Source organism: Phodopus roborovskii, unplaced genomic scaffold (assembly GCF_943737965.1).
Source record: "Phodopus roborovskii unplaced genomic scaffold, PHOROB, whole genome shotgun sequence".
Classification (NCBI taxonomy): Eukaryota; Metazoa; Chordata; class Mammalia; order Rodentia; family Cricetidae; genus Phodopus; species Phodopus roborovskii.
In genome coordinates this window covers 10,434,695-10,451,505 of record NW_026126602.1, presented here as the reverse complement: position 1 = coordinate 10,451,505, position 16,811 = coordinate 10,434,695, and the positions used below count along the sequence as shown (strand labels likewise).

The 16,811-nt window shown below is 40.5% G+C and overlaps 1 protein-coding gene and 1 pseudogene across 1 annotated transcript; one reads left to right on the top strand and one right to left on the bottom strand.

The window, feature by feature from the left end:
- The first annotated feature begins 1,659 nt into the window (after positions 1-1,659).
- LOC127237398 (iron-sulfur cluster assembly 1 homolog, mitochondrial-like) lies at positions 1,660-2,079 on the top strand (annotated as a pseudogene).
- Positions 2,080-14,998: 12,919 nt separating this feature from the next.
- On the bottom strand, positions 14,999-16,469 carry LOC127237445 (nuclear prelamin A recognition factor-like). Its single transcript, XM_051205734.1, is given in 2 exon segments — positions 14,999-15,251; positions 15,253-16,469. Coding segments are annotated over 2 exon segments (1,368 nt in total). The 5' UTR covers positions 16,407-16,469; the 3' UTR covers positions 14,999-15,037.
- Positions 16,470-16,811: the final 342 nt, after the last annotated feature.

The following is a 16,811-nucleotide window of genomic DNA, read 5'->3' as shown; positions in this document are numbered from 1 at the left end:
TTGAGGAATCAATTCTCTATGTGCTATGGGTTCTGGGTCAAGTTTATCAGTAAGTGCTCCAACCCTCTAAGCCAACTTTCCAGTCCAAAATAATGCCACTTAAACTCAGAGTAGCCAGTTCATATGAGAAGATGCTTGGTATATTTCAAATCTGCCTTAATTCACATAGGAGATGACTACATAATCAAACATATCTCTCTGAAATACCAGTCTAGTTACCTGCATCTTTTACAACTTTGCTAAATAAGAACAATAGGCTGGGTCTTCACTTGTAGTTCTCACATCCAATGTCTAAGGCAAGATTCAGAACTGAGATTTGACTGCTGTTTAAGGAGAGATGAATACATCTACTAAAGATGGGTGGGAGCTGATTTCTCTCCTAGAGCAAGCATCGTTCTACACTTGACTCTGAGCAACTATACTGCAAGTGACTAACATCCTTTCCCCATAAGTCTCAAAGGGGAGCAAGTCAGGGAGTCTAGTTATTTGGAGAGAAAAGATTCTAAAATATGTGAGTGGTATATTTGATATGTTAAATCTGTTCCAAATAAAGGGGATTCCCACCCACACTTGGAACTCTTGTCCTCACCACAGTTACATAATTGTTTCAGGACTGAAACTGAGTTTGCATATAAAACAAGTAGAGCTCTAGATTCCTATTTACAATTTCTTAGTTTTTCCAAACTAATTTAAATCTTGTTTGAAAAAAAAAAAAACAACGTGGTCTTGATAAAACTGGTTAGTCAATGTCTTTTATCAGAGAGAGAGAGAGAGAGAGAGAGAGAGAGAGAGAGAGAGAGAAGGAGGAGGAGGAGAAGGAGAGAAGGAGGAAGAAGAAGAAGAGGAAGAGGAAGAAGAAGAAGAAGAAGAAGAAGAAGAAGAAGAAGAAGAAGAAGAAGAAGAAGAGAATATCCAATTATCAATTATAGATAGTGTAGCTTAGTGTAACTTAGGGATTACTGGTGTTATGGATGTTTCAGTCACTGTGTCTAAAGTAGGGAAATTGAGCCAGGACTTTATCAGGAGAATAAAGAAATTATCAGGAAGTCACTTTGAGCTAGAAAATGGTCCAGCTGGAACTGGAAGAATAAACAAAAGTTCCCAGAAAGCTAGTGATAAAACAGCAGTTGACTTAATTCAAGACAGGAGTGGTTATCTGTTATCTGCTTTTTAAAGGTCCATTCTGTGTCTCCAATTATGTAGCTAGAACCAGAAAGAATTCTATACTGTTTCCTATGGCAAAGAAATTTAAAATTAAAATAAATTTCTCTCTACCAAGTACTGTCAAGTACTTCTTCAGGAAATGATGCATCAATGAAAACTGCTGGAGAAGGACTCAGTGGTGGTTCCCTAGAAGTACTACATCAGTGAGCAATCCAGGAACTATGTAACTTAAAATTCAATGTCCCAGTCACCAGGACGCTGTGTCTGCTCTTGGTCCAAGAGCCAAAGCAAATGGAGAGCTACAAGGACTGGGAAAACAATTCCATCCCACCCTCTGCCTGGAACAGTTACTGATATTTAAATTCTGTCTTCTGGCATATTCCAGAGAATGCTATAGAAATAGAATATGCTGACCACCGTGTCCATGGAGAGAGGCTGAGGCCGCCCCAAGCCTCCAGCCCGAGCGAGGCTGCGGGCGGGCGCCAGGACCTGGCCATGTCGTTTTCGTTGGTCCGCACCAGGGCGGTGAGCAAGCAGAAGCTGCAGCCCACGCGGGCGGCACTCACGCTGAATCCCTCAGCTGTGAACAAGATAAAACAGCTTCTCAAAGACAAACCAGAGCACGTGGGTCTGAAAGTTGGTGTGAACCAGGAGCTGTAACGGCCTCTCTTATACCCTGGAGTATACAAAGACAAAAGGAGATTCTGATGAAGAAGTTGTTCAAGATGGGGTCAGAGTGTTCATTGAAAAGAAAGCACAGTTAACACTTTTAGGAACAGAAATGGACTATGTGGAGGACAAACTGTCCAGTGAGTTTGTTTTCAATAACCCCAACATCAAAAGAACTTGTGGCTGTGGTGAAAGCTTCAACATTTGAAACCTCAAGACTCCAAGCTCCAGGAGAGCCGGGATCTACCTGGGAGCTTACTGAAGAAATTATGTGGTCCTCACGTGCTCAGAGTTTAATAATGTGTGCCATCTCAAGGGGAAAATAAAGTGATGCATTTTGGAAATCAAACCAGTGTGCTAAGAATCCCCAAAACATGGTATCTGTTGTCTTGGAATCTGTATCTGAGAGACCATAGGTTTCTTTATGTTGCCTTCTGTACAGAAACTCCTACCCCTCTCTTAACACTGAAGTGTGCTTTGTGACCACGGATAACAAGTGTGCACCCATAGATCCAGGCAGGACAGCTGTGGGTGACAGGATAGTGGTACCTTGTTTCCCTCACATTTGCCATGGCCTTTTACATTTTTATTAGAAATGTGGTAATCCGGTGCCTCGTTTGTCTGCCCCTCAATAGTTCGACTTCTGAGTGATGGTATCAGAGGTGGGAGCTGCCAGGCCTGGTCTCAGTCCACCTCCTAGGATGAGTTTTGCAATGGTTTGCTTAGACCTTTCAGTTGGAAGCTGTTGTGACAAGCAGCCAGCTAGCTCACTGCACTTCACTCTGTGTATGTAGAGACTAGATCTGAGCACAAGTTAGAAGATCTAGACGGTACCCAGCTCTCCTTTCCGCACGGATGACACCAGTGCTGTGTGAGACACTCAGTGGAGGTGAGTGGTGGCCTGGGTCCCGTGCCTGGGCAGCATTTTCATAAGACTTTCTTAATTTATGGAGATTGCATTAGTTTTGAATGGAAAAGTCTCATTTAAACCCTTTGTATGAATTGCCATCTTGTTTGTTTAGAACTTTGACACAGTAGTTTCTTACAGAGACCCTGCAGCAGTGGAATGACTCTTGGAGCACAGGACCTCTGGAGCAGAACATGGAAGTATCTCCTTCTAGTTCCCAATGCACACATACTCTCTGGTTCATAAATGAAATAGCTGAATTTTTAGTACATTTCTCACTTGTCTTTTGAGTTGTGATTTTGCTATAGCATATAGGCCAGCCTTACTCTCGACTGTCCTGCTTCAGCTTTGAGACATGCCAGGCTTTTCTTCAGAGCTGTCTTAACTTGTGTTGACATCTTAAGTGACCTGTGAGTTCTTTTATGGAAAGCTGATTTTTATGAAGTAGTTGGGGTTAATATTTGCTATTTACTAAAGTACCTACCACCAAAATGCACCATGTAGTTTTATATAATTGTTGATGAGTCTGTATCATAAATAGAATTGTTGATACATCTTTAATTTGTGCAATATTGTATGTAGCAATTGAGTATCAATTAAAAAAGCACCACATTGTGATCCTAAAAAAAAAAGTAAAAAGAAAAAAGAAATAGAATATGCTGAATTTTGATGATTTCCCCATGGGAGGCCTCACCCTGGTGAGGGGATGGGAGGATGGCAGGGAGAGGAAACTGGGATTGTTATATAAAATAAGATTTTTTTTAATTTAAATAAAAATTAAATTAAAAATTAAAAAGGAAATAGAATAGGCTGTAGGAAAAGGAGAACAAAAATGTTGAGAAAAATTTATTATATTTTAATCAAATAATAAAACTGTTCTTGAAAAATAACAAAATCTAGTATTGGGTACTTCTGTCCAGCATGCTGGCTGCTTCCCTTTTTCATCTGGATGCCTTAGCATTATTGAGCAGGCATCAATTTCCCTATTACACCTGTTCATTCTTTGAACTGGGATATTAAGTGATTTTCAAAACTTAATGTACTGAAAACTACCCCAAAGATCCAGGTAAGCTCTGATTTTTTATGGAAAATAATGTTTTTCATACAATATATTCTATTCATATTTTCCTCTCCCTCGTCTCCTCTAGATCCTTTCCACCTCCCCATCCTTCAAATTCCACAACTCCTTTTTCTCTCTTATGTAAACAGGAAAATAAAAGAGACAAACAAGGATACAGCAAGCAAAAAAAGAGAAAGAAAAAAAAGAAACTAAGAAAGACCACAAGAAACACACACACACACACACACACACACACACACACACACACACACACATCAAAATTAGTGATCATAATATATAAAGAAAAGACCAGTAAGGTAGAAAAATGTCCACACAAAGTAATATGAAGCAAAAATATCCAAAACTATGTTTCAGATAGTTGTGTGTTGGCTATCTGCTTCTGGGAATGGAGCCTCTTTCTAAGTGTGGGTTGTATACCCAATGAGACTCCCTTGGAGAAACTAATTTTCCTTTATGAGTGGTTGTTAATTGGAGATAACCTCACAGTTGGGGACTGGAGCTCATGTCTACTTCCCCATGTCAGCTCTGGGACCTCTTTTGGCTTGGGCCTGTTCATATCCTGTCAGTGCTGTTATAGCTTCTGTAAGTTGATATATGCAACAGTCCTGTGTCTGGAAGATACTGTTTGTTTGGCTCTTACAACCTTTCTTCCTCCTCTTCAGGATAGTTCCCTGAACTCCAAGGGGAGACAGTTGATAAAGATCTCCTATTTAGAACTAAGAACTCTGAGGTCTCACTCCCTACACATTGTCTAGTTGTGGGTCTGTGCCTCAGTCCCCATCTGCTGCAGGAGACATCTCTAAGGATGACTGGATGAGACACTGATCTATGGATACAGCAGGATGTCATGAGGAGTCGTTTTATTGGTATACTCCTTTAGCAAAACAACAGTATTTTGGTTTCTCCTAGGTCCATAGCCTATCTAGTCACACACTCCACATATTCTTGATCACCTGAGCAGAATCAGGAGTGGGTTCAATCTAATATAGTGGCCTTAAATCCAATTGAAGAGTAGTATTCTCTGCATCTGTTTTCATTGAATCTGTTACGGGGGCTGTGATTCTGTGTTTCATTATGTTCTCTCTCTCTCTCTCTCTCTCTCTCTCTCTCTCTCTGTCTCTGTCTCTGTCTCTCTCTCTCTCTCTCTCTCTCTCTGTGTGTGTGTGTGTGTGTGTGCTGTGTTCATAAGTAAGTGCAAGTGTCAAGCCCTTGGAAGACAGTGGACATTGGAGTGTCCTTTCCTATCATTTTCCATATTATTCCATCGAGATAGGGGCCATTGTGGTTAGGCTGGCAGCTAGAAAGCCCTGGGATATCTTCTCCCTCTGTCCCATCTAGTTCTGGAGTGACAGATACCCTCATGCAACCACTCTGTGATTTTAAGAATTTATCTTAATTGAATGTGTTTGAATGTTTTCTTTGCATGTATATATGTACCCACAGAAGTCAGAAGAGGACATCAATTCCCCTAGTAATAGAATTATAAATGGGTATAAGTGTTAAGAGTATATTTTCCACCCTTCTGATCCCGCCGCCATGACAGCCCCAAATAACACACTGAGACTCTGTATTTTATATAATTCTGTTGGCCAGTAACTAATTTCTTATCAGCTGGATCTGTCTTGACTATTAACTCATTTCTATTAATCTAGGTACTTCCACTTGGTCTTATCTTACCGGAGAGAGAGGCTCGCATTCTTTTCCCTTCCTCCATCTTGGAACTCCTCCCTACTACTCCTTTCTCCTCCTTGTCTCCTAGTCCTGCCTATCTTGCTTTTCTATTGGCCAACAGTGCTTTGTTCATTAACCAATATGAGAAACATATTTACAGAATGACATCTCCCATCATATAAGCTGCTACGTGTACTGGAAATTGAAACCAGCTCCTCTAGAAGAGCAGCTAGTGCTCTTATATGCTGAGTCATTTCTCCAGGTTGCACTCAGAAATTTTTATATGGGTGATGAGGATCAAACTCAGGTCCCCATTCTCATTCTGCAAACACTCTTACCTAAGCCACATCCCAATCCTGAGATTCTGTATTGCTAACAAGTTCTGTGATCTGGTGGTGCTGAGACCTGAGACCCTTGCTTTGCAAAGTAGAAGCATGCTGAATTAATGGACCCATCAGTCACAACACTTGAGTATATTCTGAAGACATTGTGAAAATTTTGAATTGAATTTTCATATTTTTAATTCTGTGAACATTGTCACTTTTCTACTCAGGAGCTGATGCCATCTATGTTTGCATCATTCAGCATGCAGCCCTTGTTACCTTGAAGGTAGGAGATCAAAACCCAATAGGGAAGGACTGCTCATCAGCAACATTAAATCACCTAAGCAGCGAGCAATGCCTTCGAGCAGAGAAAAATTACTTTTTGTTTCAGTAAACTTTACATATAAAGAGTGAAAGTTGTTTTCTACTTTCAAGAAATTCTTATCAAAACAACTGACAGGGACTATACTTCTTAAAGGTCAAAAGATTTGCCTCAGGTTTCTATGGTTGAAGAGTTTCATCACTGATTCTGTGCACCAGTAAGCTGTTCAGACTTGAAATGAAATATCGACTCTTGTTGAGACTTATATTGTATATTACAGTTTTCATAGGAGGTTTCTTGCTAGAAATGGATATGAATCACTGGAGGATAGGAGGATAAGTCAGAAGAATGTTTTAGGTGTGTCCATAAATAAGTTGCAGACTGATGTATAGAATACAAGACACATAAGAACATATATTTTCAAATATAAACAATTTCTATGGTTAAGAAAATTAAGCAAATTTCACACAAAAAGAAATAATAGATTTCTTTTGAAGACACACAGTAGTTGAAATTCAATATACAAGAGAAATTTTACGTAGAAATATAGGAGGTAGGGAAAGGTGAAGGAGAATTGAAGAAATATACATAAGCATGTAGAATAACAAAGATTCAATGGGGTTAGATCCTGAAAACATAAGTTCTCACTTTCAAATCCCAAGAGATCAATTCAACAGACATCTTTCATTTATAATTTAGTTCCCAAACTCAATTCTTAGTGTAAATAAAAAAATGGTACTATACAAAGTGAAAAGAGGTGAAAGAATTAAAAATACATTAAACTGCTTTTATAGAAACTTCAATTTAGAATTTGAAACAAGGTTAGTAGCTGTAGGTATTAAAATATCTGACTTTATTTAGGTAGAACATTTCTAGCTGTAGGCAAACAATAATTTCTGTAATTTCATACTGAATCTTCTTTTTATGGTTCACAGACTTCAAAATGTTACAAAGTAACATTATGTATTTTTCCTGTTTACACATAATGGCTTTCAATATTGAAGAATTTTAAAATAATGATAAAATCCATCAACAGTCCACATGATACTTATGAACAAGGTTTGATATTAGCTTAATGATCTCTAGAGATGAACAGTCATTGTGCTATTGCTGCCAGCTATACAAACCATACAGGGATGGTAAGAGAAATGGTAAAATTGTAACAATAGTACACACACACACACACACACACACACACACACACACACACACACATATATATATATATATATATATATATTAATTATATATTAATTACAATTGACAAGATTACAATAGACACATGAACATCCACCCAAAGATAGACCTGGCTACAAAGACACATGTTTCATGCCTTCTCTCCTATCTCAGATTATTATTCCCCCTTATTTAACATTTACTTGTTTATTTTGTGTGCCTGTGTGTAAGGTGTTTATGTGAAGGGTTTGCAATGGCACTTGCATACCATGGTGCAGGTATGGCAGCCCAAGAACAACAGTCTGGAATTGGTTCTCTCCTTCCATTAGCTAAGATTACAGCTAATAGAAATTTAGAATTCATCTAACCATGTTAGTAATTAGATAAGACAAACAGATTTACCAAATGTTCGCATGATTCCCCATAAGCAATTAATGGCTAAAATATGTCTACATAGATTTGTTAGTTTGTACAAGTGTTTATTTGTAAATGACTTATTCATCCACTTATTAAAAGAAAAATAAAACACACTCACTTAAAAATTGTGATGTGAAAAGATAAGTTCTCTGTACTTAGGAGTAAAGAGTTAACAAAGTACATATGCAACCCACCACACAGGTGCACAAGGGAATACAACACACGAACACAAAAGTTACATAAATACTGACTGTAAGAAAAGTATGTTTCTTTTTTTGAGAGGACTACCCTTGTATTACAGGCTTGTTTCACACTCATGCCCCTTCTGGCTCCATTTGCCATATTCTGAGATAGCCAGTGTGTGCTTAGCACATTCAACAAGAATTTTATTTGTAAAGGAAATATTTGATTTTTATCATGCTAAGCAGTAATATTCATGCATGTTATTTCATCCCATCTCCTAGGTCTGCTGCATTTTCAAGAGAAAGCCTTTCCTTGGGGACTGTTTTACTGACTATAGCTCTACCTATATGTCATTATGCAGGCAAGCAGGGTCTTTTGGAAAACATATTCTACAGTGTCAAATTACCTCTGGGAACTTAAAACCACTGCATTTGCTTATGCTGATGAAGCCATGGGGTGTACCTTGTAGATATATAGGTATAATATAAGCAGAAAGAAAGCCATTCCTGTAGGTGTTCCTAACAGAAAAGCTAGTGAACTAACACTACCAAGGACATTTGTTTATATCTTCTCTTATTGATAAAAACATTATTCCTAACTCTTGTCAATACTCCAGCTGTTTGGAACATGTGAACCTTGCCTGAAAAGATCACATAGTAGGCTTGAGCAGGGTAGTGAGGAAGCTGTCAAAATTCTTTTTTATTTTTTTTATTTTATATAACCAAGTCCATTTAAATGAAAACAAACATTTATAGACAATATTTGGGAATTTGAGCATTGTTCTTTCCAAACTACTTCCTGCTGGTAAGGGGCGCTGTCATGGGGGATTCGAAGAAGATTCAGATATCCTGGCTGTAGTCTGTAGGGCTGTTTTGTCCAGCTGATTTGAATGTAGGATTAGCTTGTACTCTGTTTCAGGCGGTCTGGCGTGATCACACCTCATTAGTCTGGAAGGAATCCACATCTTTTCATTTTCTGTGGAAACAAAAATAGAAATCCTTTTCCCCAGTAACTTGTCCTTCAACTTAAATTTTGGAGTCAAAGCATTTTTTAAATTTAATTTATTGTTTTACATGTCGATCCCAGTTCCCTCTCCCACCCTCCCTCCCTCCCTTCCCCCAACCCTCCCTCCTTCCTTCCCTCCCTTTTACCCTCTCTGCCCACTCACATGCACTCTAAACACCCTCCCCTCCCATCCCCCCACCCCAATTCCATATGTCAATCCCAGTTCCTTCTCCCTCTCTCCCTTCCAACCTGCCTTACTCCCTCCCTTCCTCCCTGTCTCTCTGATCTCTCACATGCACTCTAACCACCCTCCCATCCTCCCCACCCCAATTCCATATGTAGGGGAATGCCATCCAGTTGGGGTCATGTAGATCTGACAGGTCATGTGAAGTAGGGACTAGGGCTTCTCTCCTGTCTCTAGTTTAAGGCAGTTATCCCTCCATGGGGGATGTGTTTGCAAAGTCCTTTTGTGCACCAGGGATACATCCTGGCTCCACTGTCAGAGGTCCCTTAGACTACTCAGTCCTTCTGGCTGAGACCCATATTCAGGGGGGCCTGAGTCAGTCCCATGCTGGCTTCCCAGTTATCAGTCTGGTGGCCTGTTAGTTCCTCCTTGTTCAGGTAAGCTGTCTCTATGTGTTTCTGCTGCCTGGTCTTGTCTTCTTCATCTGCATCTGGGTTCTACTGTTTGCTCCTGTTTCCCACAGGCATTAGTTGAGGGCTCCATGGATGAGATAGTTGTTGATCTCAATCTTACTCTCCGGGAAGGGCATTTATGATAGCCTTTCCACGGAAGCTCAAATTGTTAGTTGGCAGCAGTCTTGTAGTTCTCTAGACCTTTCTTTGTGTTCAATTTTATCTTCAAACCAATATTGGCTCCCTCTTTTATATTCTCTCTCTCTGTGTGTGTCTCTTTCCCTCTCTCTCTTTCCTGTCTTTTATACCTAACCAGGCTAAATCTTCCTGGTCGCACATGATGACTCATGTTGGAGAGGATGTGGAGAAAGGAGAACACTCCTCCACTGCTGGTGGGAGTGCAAACTCATACAGCCATTTTGGAGATCAGTATGGTGGTTCCTCTGGAAAATGGGAATTAGTTTACCACAGGACCCGGCAATCCCCCTCTTAGGCATATACCAAAAGAATCCACATCCATGCAACAAAGACATCTGTTCAACTATGTTCATAGCAGCACTATTTGTAATACCAAGAACCTAGAAGCAACCTAGATGCCCCTCAATTGAAGAATGGATAACGAAGAAGTGGCACATCTACACAATGGAATACTACTATGCAGAAAAAAAAATAATGGTATCTTGAAATTCGCAGGCAAGTGGATGACACTTGAAGATCACATCCTGAATGATGTAACCCAGTCACAAAAAGAGGACCACAGTATGTACTCACTCATATATGGGTTTTAGACCTACATCAAAGGATCGCCAGCCTATAATGCACACCACCAGAGGAACTAGGATACAAGGTGTATTCTAAGAGATTCATATAAAGTCCCTCACAGAACTGGTAATGGACAAGTCCCCCAGAGCTCAGGTGAAGTGAGGGGGGCAGCGAATGGAGAGAGAAGTAGGAGAAAATGAGCGGGAGGAAAGGAAAACATGTGCGACCAGGCAGATTTAACTGTCAAAATTCTTTAGCGAGTGAAGCAAGGTAGTGCACACCTGCAACCCCAGAATTTGGGAGATGGAGGCAGAAGAATCATGAGTTTATCATCCACAGCTACAGGAGGGTAGCCTGGCCTACATGAGACCCTACCTCATAAAATACCAATGATAATAATCATGAAAAAAGTAATAATACTTTGTAGAAATATGAAAAGTTCAAATCCCTTCATAATGAGTTGTAAATGCCACAGCAAGGCTAGTGTGTCAATATCTGTGTATTTATCTAAGAAATCTAAGAGAAACAAAAAGAAAACATAGAAGGAAGCTTGGAATTTTCCAGTATGAGTAAACAAAAGGCAACACTGAGACATAGGACCCTAGATTTAACCCTGAAATCAAAACTTTGGAGATGTGTTAGAACAAAACTTGGAAAATCTAGGTGATCAGGTTTATTGATGAGTTTTTTGGGTAGAGTTCTAAGCTTAGAAAAGACCCAAACAGATACATGAGATTCAATTGCAGAAATTTTGGTAAGTAGGTGAATTTTGTTCTACTAAGAATAATAATTTTTAAAAAAGGCCTATTTCAGAGACAATATCTCCAAATAATCAGGTAATGAAGGAATCAAAATAAAAAGCTCTTGGATGTTCCCCTTCAGAAAACAACAACCAGATTTTAAATTGGAAAAGACTGGCATAGAAATTGCTAAAGATGAATAGATGGTAATGCAGCCTGTACATTATACTCAGTAAAGAAATGGTGACTTAAGACAACACTGAGATGCTAGGATATACCTGACAGACTAGTTAAACTGCAAAGCACTCATACCATCAAATGTTGATGGGTAGGTGGAGCAGCAAGAACACCCATTCCCTGCTGGTGAAGGAAAATGGTATGGCCACTGGGATTGGAAATCTGACAGCAGAGAGTGTATGGACATTGTCTTGACTTAATACTCAGTATTTCTCTATTCTTAAAAGTGCTCAAATATGGAGTGGATTTGAAAAAAACAAGATGGGCAATTAAAACTCTTCCAAAAAAAAAGGTGCTTCAGATATGACTCTTGCTTTCAACCCTGACAATCTGAGTGAGATCCACGTGGAGAAAGGAGGGAACTGATTCCTGCAAGTTGCTATCTGCTTTCCACATGCATTCTGAGACCCATGTACACATGTGTGTGTGTGCACGCACACAAACAAACACACACACTACACATAAAACTGTAATAAAAAATTAAATTCTGAAAGTAAAAATATTAAAAATGGAAGACAAAATAGAAGCAAAATCATACCATTTATAAAAAGAAATTACAGAAAAACATTTCTTCTTATTTTAAAGCTGAAATAAAATTTGCAATAGAATATAATATTTATCCATGAGATTATGAGTTTTTTTCCACAGGTCTCATTGTATACTTCTGGCTATCCTGAAACTCACTCTATAGAGCATGCTGGCCCTAAACTCACAGAGATTCACTGGTTTCTAAGGATGCTACTATGCCAGGAAACAATATAAATTTTAGACAGAAAAATAGAAACTATTACCCAAAGATCCAACAAGAGCAAAGCCAAGTACAGTAGTCCCTGCTTCCCCATCAAGCTGTGTTCCAAAATCATGAATGGATTCTTGAGCTACAGGCTTTATTATGTGAGGTGATGATTTCCTCTTGTATACATCCTACCATAAACTTTAATTAACAAATTAGGCACAGTAAAAAATCAACAGCAACAATAATGAAAGAGAACAACTGTAGCAATATACTGTAATAAAAGTTACATAAGGTAACTTTTTCTCTCACTTGGTATTATGACAGAGAATGTGCATACAGAGATAGATACTAAGAGACTAATGGGCTGATGACACATAAAGCACAGATATGCTGGGCAATGGGTGATTTGTATAGAAAGCAGACGGAATTGACGGAATACTGTAGCAAGATTCCACCACATCTCTCAGAATGACATTTGATTTAAAACTTATGGCTCAATCTGTTTCTGGTATTCTTATTTAATATTTTAGGACTATGGTTGAGGATGCCTAATTAGAAATACAAAGAAAAAACTGTGGATAATGAGAATCACTTAGTACTAAATAAGTTATGTGCCTCCTGAACTTCCTATGCTGAGGTGTTCATTCTAGCATGAACACAAATGAAGTGTTACCATGTTGCTGATGAAGAGTGTGTGGGACACAAACATTCTGACCTTATGTCCTTGAGGGAATCAGTATCATTTGCTGTCAACATCTTCACTTATCTCAAAATTACCCACAATTGGATTTTTCTTGTCCTCATTTTGTTTTGAAACATTCTTGCAATCGAAGCTAGCCTGGAATTTTGTATATAACTGAGAATGACCTTGAACTTCTGATCCTCCTGCATCAACCTCCTACTGCTGGGACTACAGGCCTGTGTCACCATATGTGGTACAAAATATTTCAGAACATCGTGCATTGAACATCGTTCACATTACGCATGTGATGTAACAACGGAGGTACATCTTCAATATCCTTTCTTCTTTTTCCTCCCAGTTTTTTTTCCCAATGCTGCAACCCTTTAATAAAGTTTTTTCATATTGTCCTGACCCCCAACCATAAAATCATTTCCATTGCTACTTCATAAATGTCATATATTAATTGTAATGTACATATGCAACCCCTGTGGAAGAGTCAAGACCCACAGGCTGGGAACCCAGTTATGTTCCTAGACAGATTCACAGGAGTAACAAAACATAAGCCAAAGCGGACAACACTGGGCAGTCAAGGCAATCACACACATGGTAAAAATTCAAGTGCTTTAAAAAAAAAAAAAACACCTCTGGGCTTCTCCAGGCACTGTATCCTGGATGAACTCTAGTATGTGTCACATGATTGTGTAGATTTCATAGCTGGGCAACTGTGTGGATACACTGTTTCCCCTTACTAAGGCGTGCTCATACCAGCAGTAGTAAAGGCTAAAGGGATGATGTCACAGGGCAGTGGGTTTTGTGGAGCTGAGGGGGCAAGCCAGGCCCATTTGTATAAAAAGACAGCCCTGTTTATGCCAAAAGGCTCTGGGGAGGGGTTTAGGAGAGGCTGGACATTAGACAGCTGTTTCACCCATCCAGTGTCCATGGAGCCTCAGCTCTGTCTCCCTGCCCCATGGGGGTAACTGATTAGCTGGACCTTCCTCAGAACCCCAAAGCCTAAGTGGACAACCCTCTTAATTATCTATTCTACTTATTTATTTTTAGATATACATTGGATCAAATCCAGTCCTCATATATGCTAAGCTCAAGTGTTCCACTTGGTGGATATCTGCCACTGTCATCGGCCTTTACCCTGCTATGAGGTGAGTCCAACTCAAAGCTGAATGCACAGGTTAAGTAGAAAACTGACTCATCCACCAATGGTCCAGCGTGCCAAGAGTTGTTAGTGGCTGCTGATATTTGGCGACTCTGAGGAACATGGCTCACTGTTACTACAACTTAAAAGTACTATAATTTTCTTTAAAATTTTTTTTTTGTTTTGTTTGGGGGGTGGCATTGGCGGTACACATGCATACCATGGATATGTCAGAGGATAATTTATGGGAGTTGGTCTCTCCTTCCACCAAGTGGGCTTCACAGATCAAAACTAAGGTTGAGCCATCTTGCTGGCCCTAGAATTCAAAATTATTTTTAAAAATGTGTGCAAGTAAAAGAGTCAAACTGGGCAGGAAGACTGGGCCTGTGTAGAAGCCGTAGTTATCCACCTTACAGCAGCCTGGCCCTTCCTGATGTCTTCATTTCTGCAGCAATAATCTGAGTCTTTAATGACACGTTTTGAGCTGTGTAGTGGTGGTGGTGCAGCATACCTTTAGTCCTGGCACTCAGGAGGCAAAGGCAGGTGGATCTGTGAGATCTAGGCCAGCCTGGTCTACAGAACAAGGTCCAGGACAGCCAGGGATCCACAGAGAAACCCTGTCTTGAAAAAAACAACAAAACCCCCCAACAAACAAAAATGAATGCGTTTTGGATTAAAAAACAAAAACAAAACAAAACAAAAAGCTGGTGGGGGGGGAGGTGGCTACCTTTAATCCCAGCACTAGGAGGCAGAAGTCAGACCTCTGAGTTCAAGGTCAGTCTGATCTACAGAGTGAGTTACAGAACTGTCACATACAGAAACCTTGTCTCAGAAAACAAAAACAAAAAAAAATTAAAATAAAAATAAATAAAAATTAAAAACTAAATAAAATTAAAGGAAAAAAAACAAACAAAGAACAAAAAACCTGAAAGACAGGAGAGTATGTCCCTGGCCTCACTCTTAGGGATCTTTCTCACATCTTGGGCTAAAAGGATATTCATAGAGGAAAAATGCTCTTTGCATGTGAAAACATTCCACTCCTTCACACACTACGAAGATAGCACCACGTGAATCTGCATGTTGCACAGCACTGCCAAAACTGGAGTGACCCGTTGTTCTTGAAACAACCACCACTCTCCACTCAGAGCTGTCTCCTTCCTGCCCTCCTGGGCTTTGTCACCACTTGATATCCAAGCTATCTGTGCAGGGCTCCAAGCTCTGGTATGTGGTGTGCAGCACCTCCTGGACTTTGGGGGACTCAGTACCCTCCAGCCACTCCTGATACAACTCCTCCACGCATGCACTGCTCTCTGGGGGCTGCACAGGGATGCTGGAATAGATCCCTTCCATCTGCTGCAGGAGTGTGCGATCTGTGTGGCCATCCTCTGTGCTTGGCCTCTGCCATTAAGCATCCTTTGGGACATGCGAATACCTCCACGAAGTGATATGGGAATTTGCCCTTCTTGAGCTTCAGGATCATGTTCTGGATATTGCGGAAACCATAGGCTGCAGCAAAGAGCAGTAAGACCTCCCCATTCTTCTCAAGGGTAACCTCATGGAAGTCTTTGTTTCTTAGTGTGCGGTAGTTGATCTCCTCTATGTGCTCTCCGAACAACTCTTTGGCTGCATGTCTGAAGACATGGGCCAGATACCCATCTGAGCTCACTCCACCATGACGCCGTACTGCCCCCTCCTTCACATCTCCAAACAGAGTATCCACAGCAACGTCTTTCACAGAGAGGTCACTCTGTTCCATTATCTGAGCAATTTCACCAGATGTCAGCACACAGTCGGTGCCCCTGGCACCATTCAAAGTAGTAGAAAGTCCTTCTCGAAGAGCTTCCAGCTTCTTATCATAGCAAGGAGCGACAACAACGTGGAAGATTTTCTCTGGAGACAGATTCTGCTGTCTAGCAAAGTAATCCTTCACCAAGGAACCCATGATCTGCTGGGGAGACTTGGCAGTGCAGAGATGGGTGATGACTGGGCGGCCCAGTACCCGCTGAGCATATCTGACCCATCCAGGACAGGCAGAGGTCAACATGGGCAGTTCACGCTGCTCCTCACTGTGCAGGTGATATCTGCGTACAAATTCCTTCTGGATGGGATGCTCCAGGATGCTGAAATCCGCAGCGATTGTGGTGTCAAATACATAGTGCACCCCAAGACTTTTGAGGAAGCCACAGAGTCTTCTAGAGGCATCATTGACACTGAGGTTGAATTTAACAGCAAAGTAAGACAGAGAATGAGGACACACAGACACAACCAGCACTCTGTGCTTCGAGGTGTCACATTTCTTATTAAGGTTCAAGACATGGAAGAAGTGCTTGGCACTCTGCTGGGAAAGTTGGACGCCTTCCTCCACAGTCACACAGCTGTCACATGCCAGGCAGTCACTCAGAAATATCTTAGCATCTGCCAACTTAGGGAATTCTCCCTCTTCATTCTCCTGGGCTGGACTTGGTGCACCAAGGGACACATTCTCCTGGTCATCAGTTTTTGATTTTTTACTACATTCCTTCCGTGTGCAGTGCTCCCACTTCATCTGGAGCAGGACTAGCGGGGAGGCCGACGAGCCTCGGCCGAGCCGAAAGAGGAAGACTGGAACACCGCCTCCTGCCTCTCCTCCCAGTTTTTAAAAGAGTAAACAAACAAAATGTTTCTTTCTCAACTCTAGATCAGGATTGTACAACAAAAATCAACAATAATAGGGTTGTCTATAGGGTTGATAGAAATTATATCAATTTGTACTTATACTAAAAATGTTAGTGAGGAAGAAACTAGAATTAAAATTTGCTTTAAAATAAAATCCCTTAAAATGATGGCTTTCTTATTCTCTCCCAGAACACAGTGTTAGGTGGGAAGAGATTGTTGGACTCCAGACTGATTGCAATTCATGTTGCAGGCTATATCTTTGAAAGCACTTCTTCCCAGGTAGTACCAAATGGGT